The 12,137-nt window shown below is 46.4% G+C and overlaps 1 protein-coding gene across 1 annotated transcript in view; it reads left to right on the top strand.

The window, feature by feature from the left end:
- Window positions 1–5,552, top strand: part of ATP6V0A4 (ATPase H+ transporting V0 subunit a4) — a gene marked incomplete at its 5' end in the record, with an annotated part of 47,131 nt that extends 41,579 nt beyond the window's left edge. Inside the window, 3 exons of the mRNA XM_081244609.1 lie at window positions 1,752–1,869; window positions 3,443–3,614; window positions 5,374–5,552. Coding sequence (XP_081100735.1) covers window positions 1,752–1,869; window positions 3,443–3,614; window positions 5,374–5,467 — 384 coding nt within the window. The 3' untranslated portion in view covers window positions 5,468–5,552. The remainder of the gene's footprint in view (window positions 1–1,751; window positions 1,870–3,442; window positions 3,615–5,373) is intronic.
- Window positions 5,553–12,137: the final 6,585 nt, after the last annotated feature.

Here is a 12,137-nt window from a genome sequence, read left to right as displayed (position 1 = left end):
ATCTCCAGCTCTGTCCCCTGCCTGGAGATGGGTTTGGGTTGATAATGTGTGGCTGAAAGTCTCAACTCTCTAACCACGTGAAGCCATCTCCCACTTAAACTACCAAGTGCCCAACCATAGACACCTCATTAGCAAAAGTGGTGAGGTGTGGTCCCAGGGACGGACCATGAATATCAGACGTCTCTTTCACTTGGGAAATGCCAAGCGTTTAGAGGTTGCCTCCCAGGAGCCAGGGCAAAGCCAGACCTCTCTTTGGCTGAGGTTAATTCTTCACCAGACATTCCTCTGTTACTGTGACTCTCTCTACCCACTCTCTCCATCTCTGCCCATCCCCACCCCTTCCGTTCCTCCCTGCTGTTTTCACTGATGAATGGGAGGGGAGGCACTGATTTTGGTCCTTTCCCCATAGCATTTGACTACAGCCCCCAGTGACCACAACCCCATTTCTTCCTGGATATCCCTCCATCCTTGACGTCCTGGACCGCAGCCCTGTGACTGCTCCCAGTTCTTTGACCTTTTCATTTCATCATCAGTTTCCTTCTTTCTTATCTCTGAGTTGCGATGTTTCCTAAGGGTGGCAGCTCTTCTTTTCATCATCTTCCCCTTGTTCATCTTCTCGGTCCTCTCAGCTCCCACTCTCACTCCTCGCACAGGTATGGTCCCAGGTGTCCCTTTCCAGCCCAGACTTTTCCTCTGAGCCTGTTCTGCCTCTGCTGGTCTGTGCTGAGAGATTCAGCCTGTATGGCCAGCTATCACCTGCAACGCAACACATCTGGGCATCAGCTACTCCCCTTCTCCAATTTATTCATTTCTGCCAGTGCCATTCTTTCACCCATTCGGACTCAGGGACCTCAGAGCCCCTGTATGACCCTGGCCCTGCTGGGTGAGGGACCCTTCTCTGTGTTCCCATGACACCCCTGCATTCTTGGTTATTGCAGTTCCCATGCTGATGTGTGGTAACTGTCTGTTTGCATCTTCTCCCTGCTGGGTGGTGAGCTGCTTCAGGGCGGTGAGCTGCTTCAGGGCAGGGATGGTGCCAGTCAGATAGTTTCCCTCATAACATCAGAGTACATGAAAGAAAAGAATGATCTGTTGCTGTCTTTGCACTGTTCCTTTCCCCCTCATACCTGGATTACTAAGGTAATCAACAAGTTGGCTTTTTTTGCTTATGGGCTATCCTTTCCCTGATCCATTTTTCTACCAGATTAATCTTGCCTCCAATATTTCTTTATTTTATTGAGATACTTTTACTGGTTCCTCATGACTCCAGGTGGTTTTCTCGATTGTGTCCATCCTTGCCTTTCCCACAGCTTCCACAGCTGACTCTCCTCACCTCAGCAAGCTCCCAGTCGAGCCAAATGGTTTTTCTCCCAAACTTACCTTCATGATGTTGCCAGCCACCTGCCTTTTCCTTACCTGGAGTCATTTTCTTTACCAAGAATGATCTGGCTTCTCTTTTTCCCTCCCTGTTCTTCACGGCTCAGCACAAATCTCAGCTCCCCTTACCAACCAACCACTCTGCTGCTTTGAGCTCTTTTCAACCATTTCTGGGAAATGTTACTGCACACACACCATATCCTACTTTGGGCTGCTCATTCTCTTTCTACAAGTATATTAATACCTATTTCCCCCTCGTTCAACTGGAAATGTCTTAACAGCAGAGTCCAGGCCTTATTCGTCCGTTGTATCATTTGTAATACGTTTGAGTAGAAAGTACTTAATGAAATAGCATTACAAATTCTCTCTTTCAGTTCAACTTTGGAGACATCTTTGTGCATCAGGCCATCCACACGATTGAGTACTGCCTGGGCTGCATTTCCAACACAGCCTCCTACCTCCGGCTCTGGGCCCTCAGCCTGGCGCATGCACGTGAGTGAGCGGGCCGCACGGCAGGGCCACCATCGCCTGTCCCTTTGGAAACAGTTGGAATGTACTTTTAGGTGAAAGTGACTTCTGGGTCATTTCTGGTGCGCTGGCCAGAAGAATGGCTCTTCTTTCATAGTAGAAGTGACTTTTTTCAGTAGGTCTGGCTTTATCTTGCTGGAATGGTTTCCCTCTGTATCAGCTTCCAGTTGCTGCTGTAAAAAATTACCACATATGTGGCAGCTCAGAACACTGTGAAATTGACTATCTTACAGTTCTGGAGGCCAGAAGTCCTATAAACAAGGTGTTGGCAGGTCTGTTTTTTCTGGAAGCTCTTGGGGAGAATCTATTTCCTTGCCTTTCCTAGTTTCTACAGGCCCCTTGCATCCCTTGGTGTAAAGATTCAAGCCCCAAGAATGACTTAAGTCTGGAATCTTGACTCATCAGCTTACTTTGTAAAACCCCTCTTGATTTCTGCCTGCTTCTCCTGTCTTGTCTCTTGGTATTTCCCTCCATGCCCCACTGGCTCCCGATTACCCCCACCCCCTTCCCCATTTCATGTGCAGTGGCCACAAGGAACTGCACCAAGGCTCCCAAAGATGCCACACTAGCTGGGCCCCTCTGTGTGTTTGCCCCGCAGCTCCCTTGCCTGTAAAATTCTTCCCTTCTTTAACTCTCTCCCCACCTGATGTCTCATCCTTCCTTCAGAACTCAGCTTGGCTAGCACCTTTCCCGGGTAGTCTTCCTCCCTGGTCCCCAGTCTGGAAGGTGCCCTTCCCCTGGGTTCTGGAGGTGCCCCTATCCTAGCACCGATTGTAATTCTGTCTCATTAGCCTGTCTCCCTACTAGACTGTCGGCTCCTGAAAGGCAAGGACCCTGACTTTTATCTCTGCATTCCCAGCACTGGGCATAATGACAAGAACAGAGAAGCCAGGCCAAAATGTGTGCTAAAGGGATAGAAAGCAAAGCAGTGAAAGTGAGCCTGATTGTTGACTTACAGCAAAAAGCAAGTGCTCAGCGTTGGTGTGGTCTTGACTGCTCTGGCTGTGTTTGTTTCCTTGCACAAACTCCTGTAATTACAGTATCTCCCTGGAAGGGGTGGGGGGGTTCTCTGGTATCTCTTCTTATAAGGGCACTAATCCCATCATGAGGATCCCACCCTCATCTCCCAAGTGCCATCACTTTGGGGTTAGGGCTTTAATATATGAATTTGAGGGGCTGGAGGAGAAACAAACATTCAGTGCATATGAAATCATAGTACATGTATTCTTTTGTGTTTTGCTTCTTTGGCATAAGATGATGTTACTTGGATTTATTCACGTTGCTGCCAGTAGCTATGGTTTGCTCACTTTCATTGGTGAATAATATGCCATCATATACTTGTCCTCTTGATGGAAGCTCCTCCAAAGCTGTGTAGACAGTCTCACGCAGGTACCCCAGGGCACACATGACCGCGTTCTCCACCTGGGAGTGGAGTTGCTGAGTCGTAGTGTGTGCAGGTCCAGGATTATGGTGTAAGAATAATCTGCATTTGCCAGATAAACCGTGTGGTTGAGAATGTTTCTCTTGCATCTTGCAGAACTGTCTGAAGTGCTCTGGACCATGGTGATGAACATTGGCCTTCGCGTGCAAGGCTGGGGAGGACTCATTGGGGTCTTCATCATTTTTGCCATATTTGCTGTTCTAACGGTAGCCATCCTTCTGATCATGGAGGGCCTCTCGGCTTTCCTGCATGCCCTGCGGCTGCACTGGTAAGAACTGGTTGTAGGGTAGATGCTCTCAGTGTGCTCTAGGGAAAGAGGATGGGCTGTAGGGCCAGCCAACTGGGTTCAAATCCTGACCTGCTGTGTGACATTAGCAATTCACGTACCTTTTTGGAACCTTAGTTTAGTCCTCTTGTTGGTATGATATTAAATGATGTAATACCTGGGAGCATATATACATATACAGTGACTGCTCTGTAAGACATGTTAGAAATGGTCATTTGTTCTTATAATTGGCTTCATAATAACAGATGTTCATTTGTTATTATAATTGGCTTCAATTGTTGGTCAGATGACGGATCTGAAAGGCTCACAGAGGGCAATGCTGAGCAAATCTCGGATGTCTGGCCTTTGTTGCTGAGTGCTGGAGTTATACCAACAGAGCAGACAACTAAACTCTTTTTTTTTTTTTCCTTTTTAAATTAATTATTTATTTATTTGGCTGCGTCGAGTCTTAGTTGCAGCTTGCGGGATCTTCGTTGTGGCATGCGGGCTTCTCTAGTTGTGGCACGCGGGCTCTCTAGCTGTGGGGTGTGGGCTCAGTAGTTGCAGCTCATGGGCTCAGTTGCCCTGTGGCATGTGGGATCTTAGTTGCCCGACCTGGGATCGAACCTGCGTCCCCTGCATTGGAAGGCAGATTTTTAACCACTGGACCACAAGGGAAGTCCTGCGACTGAACTCTTGGAAAGTGGAAACAGAAGGAGGGTACCGAGCAGGAGGAAGGGGCTCACTGGAGGCCCTTGACATTCACAGATGTGTCCAGAGACTGTCAGCCATCACTGGGCTGACGAATATGAAAACATCTGTTTAGGCTTCTCTCTCTCCCAAGTCACGTTTCAGCCGAGAGTTTTGAGTGTGCTGTCCATACTGAAGCATCAGAGCTCCTGTGCATCCTGAACCAGACTGTCCTTAGCAACCCTGGGGCTTCCTCCCTCCCTCTGTAGCCACTGTTCATAAAGAAAAGGTTTCACACTTCACCTGTTGAGTTGAGAGAATCACAGTGTCCCCCACCCGAGGCTATAACGTCATTTCTCCCCGTGTCATTAAAGAAATGAACTCTGCAATATAATAAAGCGGAAATGATCATACATGATATCCGTTATGTAAGTTATAAAAATATAAGTCAAGGCTCTGGTGGTTCTGCAATCACGTAAGCCCCGCAGTTTAAGATCAGAATGGAAACGAAAAACCTCGTACAACCTGGTGACACGCTGTCTCATCAGCAGCTCCTCATCCGGTACTGCCTAGCAAGGGCTTCTCGGCTGGTGGGAGCTGGGGGAGGTCATGCTCTGGTCCTTGAGGCCACTAGCAAAGGCCTGGAAGAAGTGGGGTCGGGGGAGGGGAAGGTGTAAGAGGGAGGCAAGAGAAGGATTTAAAAAAAAAGCCTCAGGGCTTCGCTGGTGGCGCAGTGGTTGAGAGTCCGCCTGCCGATGCAGGGGACACGGGTTCGTGTCCCAGTCCGGGAAGATCCCACATGCCGTGGAGCGGCTGGGCCCGTGAGCCATGGCCGCTGAGCCTGCACGTCCGGAGCCTGTGCTCCGCAACGGGAGAGGCCACAGCAGTGAGAGGTCCGCGTACGGCAAAAAAAAAAAAAAAAAAAAAGCCTCAGAGGGTTCCTGTGGTGGCTGCCAGCCTGGGGCGCCTTCGTCACCTGGTGCTTCATTTTACACATGCTCAGCCTCTCCTCTCCAGCTGCCAGCCTCTCGTTTATGTGTTCAATCCCCCTTCTCCTTGCCCCTAATGACAGGGTGGAGTTCCAGAACAAGTTCTACGTCGGGGCTGGTTACAAGTTTTCTCCATTCTCCTTTAAACAAATCCTGGATGGGACAGCTGAGCAGTAGCTGCACATCTGGTGGCTGCAGCCACCTCTTCCATCGGTCACCTCCTGCACCAGTCTCTGTGCCAATGAAAGAAGTTTCGTCTGTCTTTAATGTCAGCCTGCATAAGGCAGTCCATGGAATGATTGTTCTCGCTAACCAGAGGGAGGAAGCCATGTATTGTATCTGTAAGCCTTGGGATTTGATATGACTTAACCATGTCGTAGAGAGACTACACATGCAAGTCATTTCAACCTCATGCGGGGTCTTAATCGTCAAATCCTAGAATGATTGAGAAATGGGGAGAGGGGAGTGCCAACCTGAGGTTTTCTTGTAATTAAACTTCTGGGCCATTCACTTTGTTATTAAGGTGTCTTTTTTCAACATTATTCTGTAAAATTTAATATTGATAATTATAGGCCAAAGCTAAACAATAGAGTTACACAAAGTAACCCTAGAGAAAGGTTATGGTTTTTTATTCCTCATTTCCTCCTTCCTCAAATACCTTTTTTTCTTGTCTGGGGCTAAGTTTTATAGGATTAGGGACTTTCTCAAGAATTTTCACTCCAGGTGAGGAAAAACAGATAATGTTCTCTGTTCAGATGGAGGGCTGGCCCTTCGTGGCTCGAATTGTTAAATCCTGTGGAATGAAGTATGACAACATGATATCATCAGTGATTTTGTTTCTTCTCAGTGCACATTGTGCTGGAGTTAACTGGAGAAAGAGATCTGTAGGCTTCAGCAACTTCTGGAAAATGGCTTGCCGGAAAGGAGACTGCCAAACAGTCTACCCTGATGCTCTCTGGGTCAGCTGGCCCCAGAGTCACTTCTTATGCATCTTCACTGGCAAACTTCCAAGAGCCAGGTGTAGAAGAAGATGTGTTCCATCGACTAGTCTGAACAGCCTGTATTCAGGTTAATTACCATCGTTATGGTAACTATACTGGTAGAATTAAGTGTCATTAACATTGGTGTAGTGCTTTACAGTTTACAAAGCAGTTTCACATAGTATCTAGCTTGTAATAAGTTTCCAGAAGATCTGACCAAATACAAAATTGCCTTTTGGACAGATCTCTATTTTTTTTTTAAGCTCCCACCTGCCCCTCCGTGTAGTGGGGTTGACCGGTGTTCGTGTTCAAGTGTTGTTGTTCAAACCCAAGGAAACGTCCATGTCACCTTCCACGTTGGTGTCCTGGCTTGTGCAGCACAATTTAAGGCCCAAGCAGGTGCTCAGCAAGTATTCATTTAATGATTAGAACGGGTTGAGCTCAAGAATGATATAGTTGGAGTCAGAAGACTCCTTGTCTATGAGTTCCAACTCTGATACTTCATCATGTGTGCTCTTGGGCAGGAACTGGAGTGTTCCACACATTGCTGGGGGTCAGAGAGCACCAAGCATGGATGAGGTACTCAGCCAATGGCATTGATCAAAGAAAAGGACAGACTAAAGTATGTAAATGGTTCTTGGAAGTCCATAAATCCCCATGCTGCCAAGGTCACCAGAGAGTTTCAGGGTTCTCTCAGCTCATCACCGCCCTTCTCAATGGCTATCTAAAAATACGCTGTGCCTAGATGGATCACAGCCTTTCGCCGTTTAATTCTAAACCGTGATGGCTGTGAGAAAAGGCATGAAAAAACAAAGCTGCCCGCTGCCCCTTGCCTGCTGAGACCCCTGTTCTTTCAGAGATCCCCGGCCTTCCTGAGAACAACATAGTAGTTTCCTCCAAGGGTTGGCAGCCTCTTTCTGTCTTAATGAGAGATGTAATTTCCCCCTTAAAAAGGGATTGGGTGAAGGGCTGCTGAGAAGAGTGTGTGACCGGCATGTCACTCAGTCGCCCAGGATGCAGGGTTGTTCCTTAAAGAATCCTGTTCACAGAACTAAGCTGAAAGGGGAGGAGAAGACCTGCGAGCCAGGCTTCTTGGGAAGAGAAGTCCAGAAGCCCCCAAGAGGCCATCAGTGGTCCAACGTCTGTGTGAGCCTCAGCTGCAGTAAGGAAGAGCAGAAGAGCCCGAAACTGGAAAGCTTTCCAGGAAACAGAGAGGTAAGAAACTCCGACGGGCAACGTAGAACTGGATTGACTTTCTCTGCTCTGGGGGCCGAGGGGATTTGACCATTAGTACTTGGCTGAATACAAAAATTTGGCTCTTCTTACTGATGATATTGCAAAACAAGTTACATCTCTCTCTCTCTCTCTCTCTCTCTCTCTCTCTCTCTCTCTCTCTCTCTCTCTCTCTCACACACACACACACACACACACACACACACACACACACACACACACACACACACTTCAGTTTTAAAAAGATCTACATGGCCCAATTATTTTTGGCTCAAAAATTAAGTGTAGCCAAATGCAGTAGAATAAAATGTCCATCAGTTCCTTAGAAATTGTTTGAATGAAGCCTGAACTCCATCTGAGCCCTTGAGTTTCACAGTGAATCCCCAATATGTCAGTTCTTTGAAGGCAGGCAATGGTTACTTTCCTATTGTAGGTTTTCAGGAATGATAGTGAGGGATGTGGAGCGTTCTTCCCCATGTTAGTCCCTATTTTCTTGAATTGGTCTGACTGGTTATCCATCTATCCATCCCTCCATGCATTTATCCATCCATCTGTCCTCTTCCTAGGCTAGAAGGGATTTAGAATGACTTAGGGAGCCAAAGAACAGAAGATGCCAACTCAGCTTTTCCAACATTCTATTTCAGCATTGAGATTACAAGCTCTATCTCTCAGTAACTTTCCTCATATTCATCTCCAAAATATTTTGTCCTCTTTATAAAAACTTTTTAAATGAAACTTTTGGCTGGAACTCAAGAAAATATAGTAAGAGAATACTTTCCATATCTGTTAACTTTGAGTTAGTATTCAAGTGTCCTCTTAATGACTTAGAATGAAAGCCCCTTTATTTTTTTACTTATTTATTTTTTAATTAATTAATTAATTTTTGGCTGCGTTGGGTCTTCATTGCTGCCCGCGGGCTCTCTCTAGTTGCAGCGAGCGGGGGCTACTCTTCGTTGCGGTGCGCGGGCTTCTCGTGGTGGCTTCTCTTGTTGCGGAGCATGGGCTCTAGGAGTGCGGGCTTCAGTAGCTGTGGCACGTGGGCTCAGTAGCTGTGGCACGTGGGCTCAGTAGTTGTGGCTTGTGGGCTCAGCAGTTGTGGCACGTGGGCTCAGTAGTTGTGGCTCGCGGGCTCTAGAGAACAGCTCAGTAGTTGTGACGCATGGGCTTAGTTGCTCCGTGGCATATGGGATCTTCCTGGACCAGGGCTCGAACCCATGTCCCCTGCACTGGCAGGCAGATTCTTAGCCTCTGCATCACCAGGGAAGCCCTGTAAGCCCCTTTATAATTCACAGATGTGAATAACAAAATCCTGATAATATCCTATCAACAACCCTGCACCCCTACAACCAACATGCCTCCACCAAGGAATCCTGTGGTTGAAGGCCCCGTATAACCTACTAGGGCGGGAATGAGAACTTTCTCTGTTGCGGGTAGTTTATATGTTTGTTTTTTCCATCCCTTGGCAACCTCCCCTGACATTGGGAATGCACCTGAGCCTTGACCATCTTCAAGGGCTGGGCATTAGAAAGATTGATGTTACAGTTGGCGAAACTGAATGGGTTTGCTCCTCTGAATGGAGTCTGGGTCACACGTGACTGCCAGCTTTTTTGTCCACCAGCATCGCACCCCTGCACCAACCAGGCCATTCCATGTTCAGAAGGATTTTCTTTCTGTAAAATACGCTGGTTTTACAATTGAAAGCAATGTAGAACAAGCACGTTTTTAGTGAAAATTACCCCTTTTGTTGTGCTCTTCGTAAGTATAAGGTGACTGGGTTGGGTGGATATCACTGTTACATATCTGATTAGAGAGGTTATTTTTGGTCTTATGTTCCAATAGGCATATGGCACATGTGAGGGCTTCTTAACACCACTTAAGCTGACCCTTGACATTTAATCAATCTATTTTAGAAAACAAGCAACTTTTTTTTCCTCCCCCCAGTTTGGGTGGTTTTTAATTTGAGTCCAAGGTGTTTTCATGTTGGCCAAATATTAGCAATAATTGCCTTTGGAGAGATATACATTTGATAACTCTGTAGATGCTTAAAAACTAACCCTGAGTGTATTTGATTTGTGATTATGGTGAAATTTTAGAAATTCAGTTGATACCTTTATTCAGAGATGAGAAACAGTGTTACCATGAGGGCTTATGTTGCAGTGAGCCCTGTGCTGTATTATACAAGCACTGTCTCATTTAATCCTCATAACACACTTAAAAGAAGGAAGTTTATCAGTTAAAAATCACACATACCTGGCTAGTCTGAGTGTAGTGGTGTTTACAGTTGATCACAGACAGTTACAGATTTCTTTGTTCCTTCTTTACTCCCACTGCTTCACTTGAGTAGCCTAAAGAAAACACACACACACACACACACACACACACACACACAGAGCTTTATTTTTTCCCCATGGAAAATATGTCTGGAAGTGAACCGTTCAAGGCTGTAAGAGAGCTCCACATCCTCATCGTCAGGTCCCAGGCTCTTTCTAGCTTACACTCTGCCAGTCTTAGCCAAGAGTTTCCATCTTTCCAACTTCACATTTGTATCACCACCGAAAATGGCTGCTGAAGCGCCAGCCATCGTGTCTCCATCATCCGGGGAGGAGGCAAAGGGGCAAAAGAGGGCTTTCTTAGAAGCTCTCCCTAACAACCTCCACCTGTATCTCGGTGGTCACCCCATAAGCAAGCTCCAAGGGAAGACTTGTTACTGGGAAGGCAGCAAGCTATTTCTCCCACAGGTAGCTGGTATTATTTTTATTTTCAGATGAGGGAAGAGAAGAGTCTCAGTCGCAGTCTCACCATGGCCGCTGACTTCCTTCCTTTTCTCCCTCCCCCTCTTCCTCCCTCCTTCTTCCCTCCTTGTCACCTCTAATTCCTCTTCTCTCCTCCCTTCCTTCCTTCTCTCCCTCTGTCATCCGTCCCCTTCCCTTCCTTATTCCTTCCCTCCTTCATCCCTCCTTTTCTTCCCTCCTCTCCCCATCCCTCCTTCCCTCTTTCCCTCTTCCTTCTTTTCTTCTTCCTTTCTTCCTTCTTTCTTTCCTATGTTTATTAATTTAGTAGGGATAAAAGAATACCTAAGGATTTTTATTACTATAACTTTGTCAGTTATTACAGAAGATGAACAGTTTTCCAGTTTTGTTTGCAATTTCTATATCCTCTTGTGAATAACCTGTTCATATAATGTTCCCATTAATCCATTAGGATCTTAATTTTTTTTCTTGTAATTTGTGGTTTATATCTACTACAGACATCTACTGCATATATAATGGCTATTCTTGTTCTTTTAATTTTCGAGATTGTGGTAAAATACACCTAATGTAAAATTTACCATTACGGCAATTTTAAAGTGAACAGTTCAGTGGCATTTAGTTTTACAATTTAGTTGCACAATGTTGTGCAACCACCCCCCCGCTAGCAAAGGCTAGGCACCTTGTGCACTCGTGGCCAGTCAGTGATTTGATTGTTTCCAGGTCAAGTGCCCATTCTGACCCAGGAGCTCCAGGCCAGTGATAGAGGGCAGGCGGGGCTCATGGCCCAGGGGATAGTGGCTTAGGGAGCACTGTGACACATCAACTGCGCATCTTTGTGGGTTCATTTCTTCCAGAAAGAATTTTCATAGTAACAGACATAGCCTTTCTAAAAGTTCAAACAATGCAGAAAAGTATAAAAGAAGAAAGAAAAAGCCACCCCAAATTCCATCTGCCAGGTAATTCTTTCCTTACCTTTTTCTCTTGGCCAAATCCTCCTTGTCCTCCAGGTCTCAGTTTTTTAGGACTCGCCTCCCTGGACCCCAGGACTCGGCAAAGCAGGGCCTCCCTTACGTTGCCAGAGCAACCTCTGCTACCCTTGGGACCATGTGGTTCCCACCTGAATACTTGCCTTTATCCCCCATTAGACTGTAAGTGCTTTGGGGGCAGGAACCCTTTTCATGATATTTTATTGTCTGATACATAGTAGTGTTCCATAAATATTTGTTGAAAGACAAAACAGTTTCAGACATCTCTCCTGAAATTTCTATGCAGGTATGTATTTAAATGAGATTTTATGAATTGGGATCATTGTATACATACATTAGGTACATACATATTGGAAAATGCTTTTCAGCGCCAAATAGCCTTTCACCTAAGAGCTTTTAAATGACATTCTGTTACAGGAGTGTATTATAATTTGTCTGGTCACTTCTCTACTGGTCGGCATTTAAGTGGTACCCAATTCTTTCATTGCTGTTGTCAAAACAACAGTGTGTTGAGTTTTCATACACCTTTATCTTCATTCACCTTTTTTTTTTTTTTTGCGGTACGCGGGCCTCTCACTGCCGTGGCCTCCCCCGTTGCGGGGCACAGGCTCCGGACGCGCAGGCTCAGCGGCCATGGCTCACGGGCCCAGCCGCTCCGCGGCATATGGGATCCTCCCAGACCGGGGCACGAACCCGTATCCCCCGCATCGGCAGGCGGACTCCCAACCACTGCGCCACCAGGGAGGCCCCATTCACCTTTTTGATTACCTCACTAGAATGAATCCTAGGAGTGAAATTGCTTAGTCAACATTCTTTCTTCTTTGCCTAACTGCCTTCTGGAGAAGTTGTAGCCATGTACCCTCCCACCAATATCAGTGCCTGTTTCCCTTACATTGGG

The sequence above is a fragment of the Mesoplodon bidens genome, assembly GCF_964165515.1.
Source record: "Mesoplodon bidens genome assembly, chromosome: 9".
Lineage (NCBI taxonomy): Eukaryota > Metazoa > Chordata > Mammalia > Artiodactyla > Ziphiidae > Mesoplodon > Mesoplodon bidens.
This window is presented reverse-complemented; position numbering and strand designations above follow the sequence as displayed.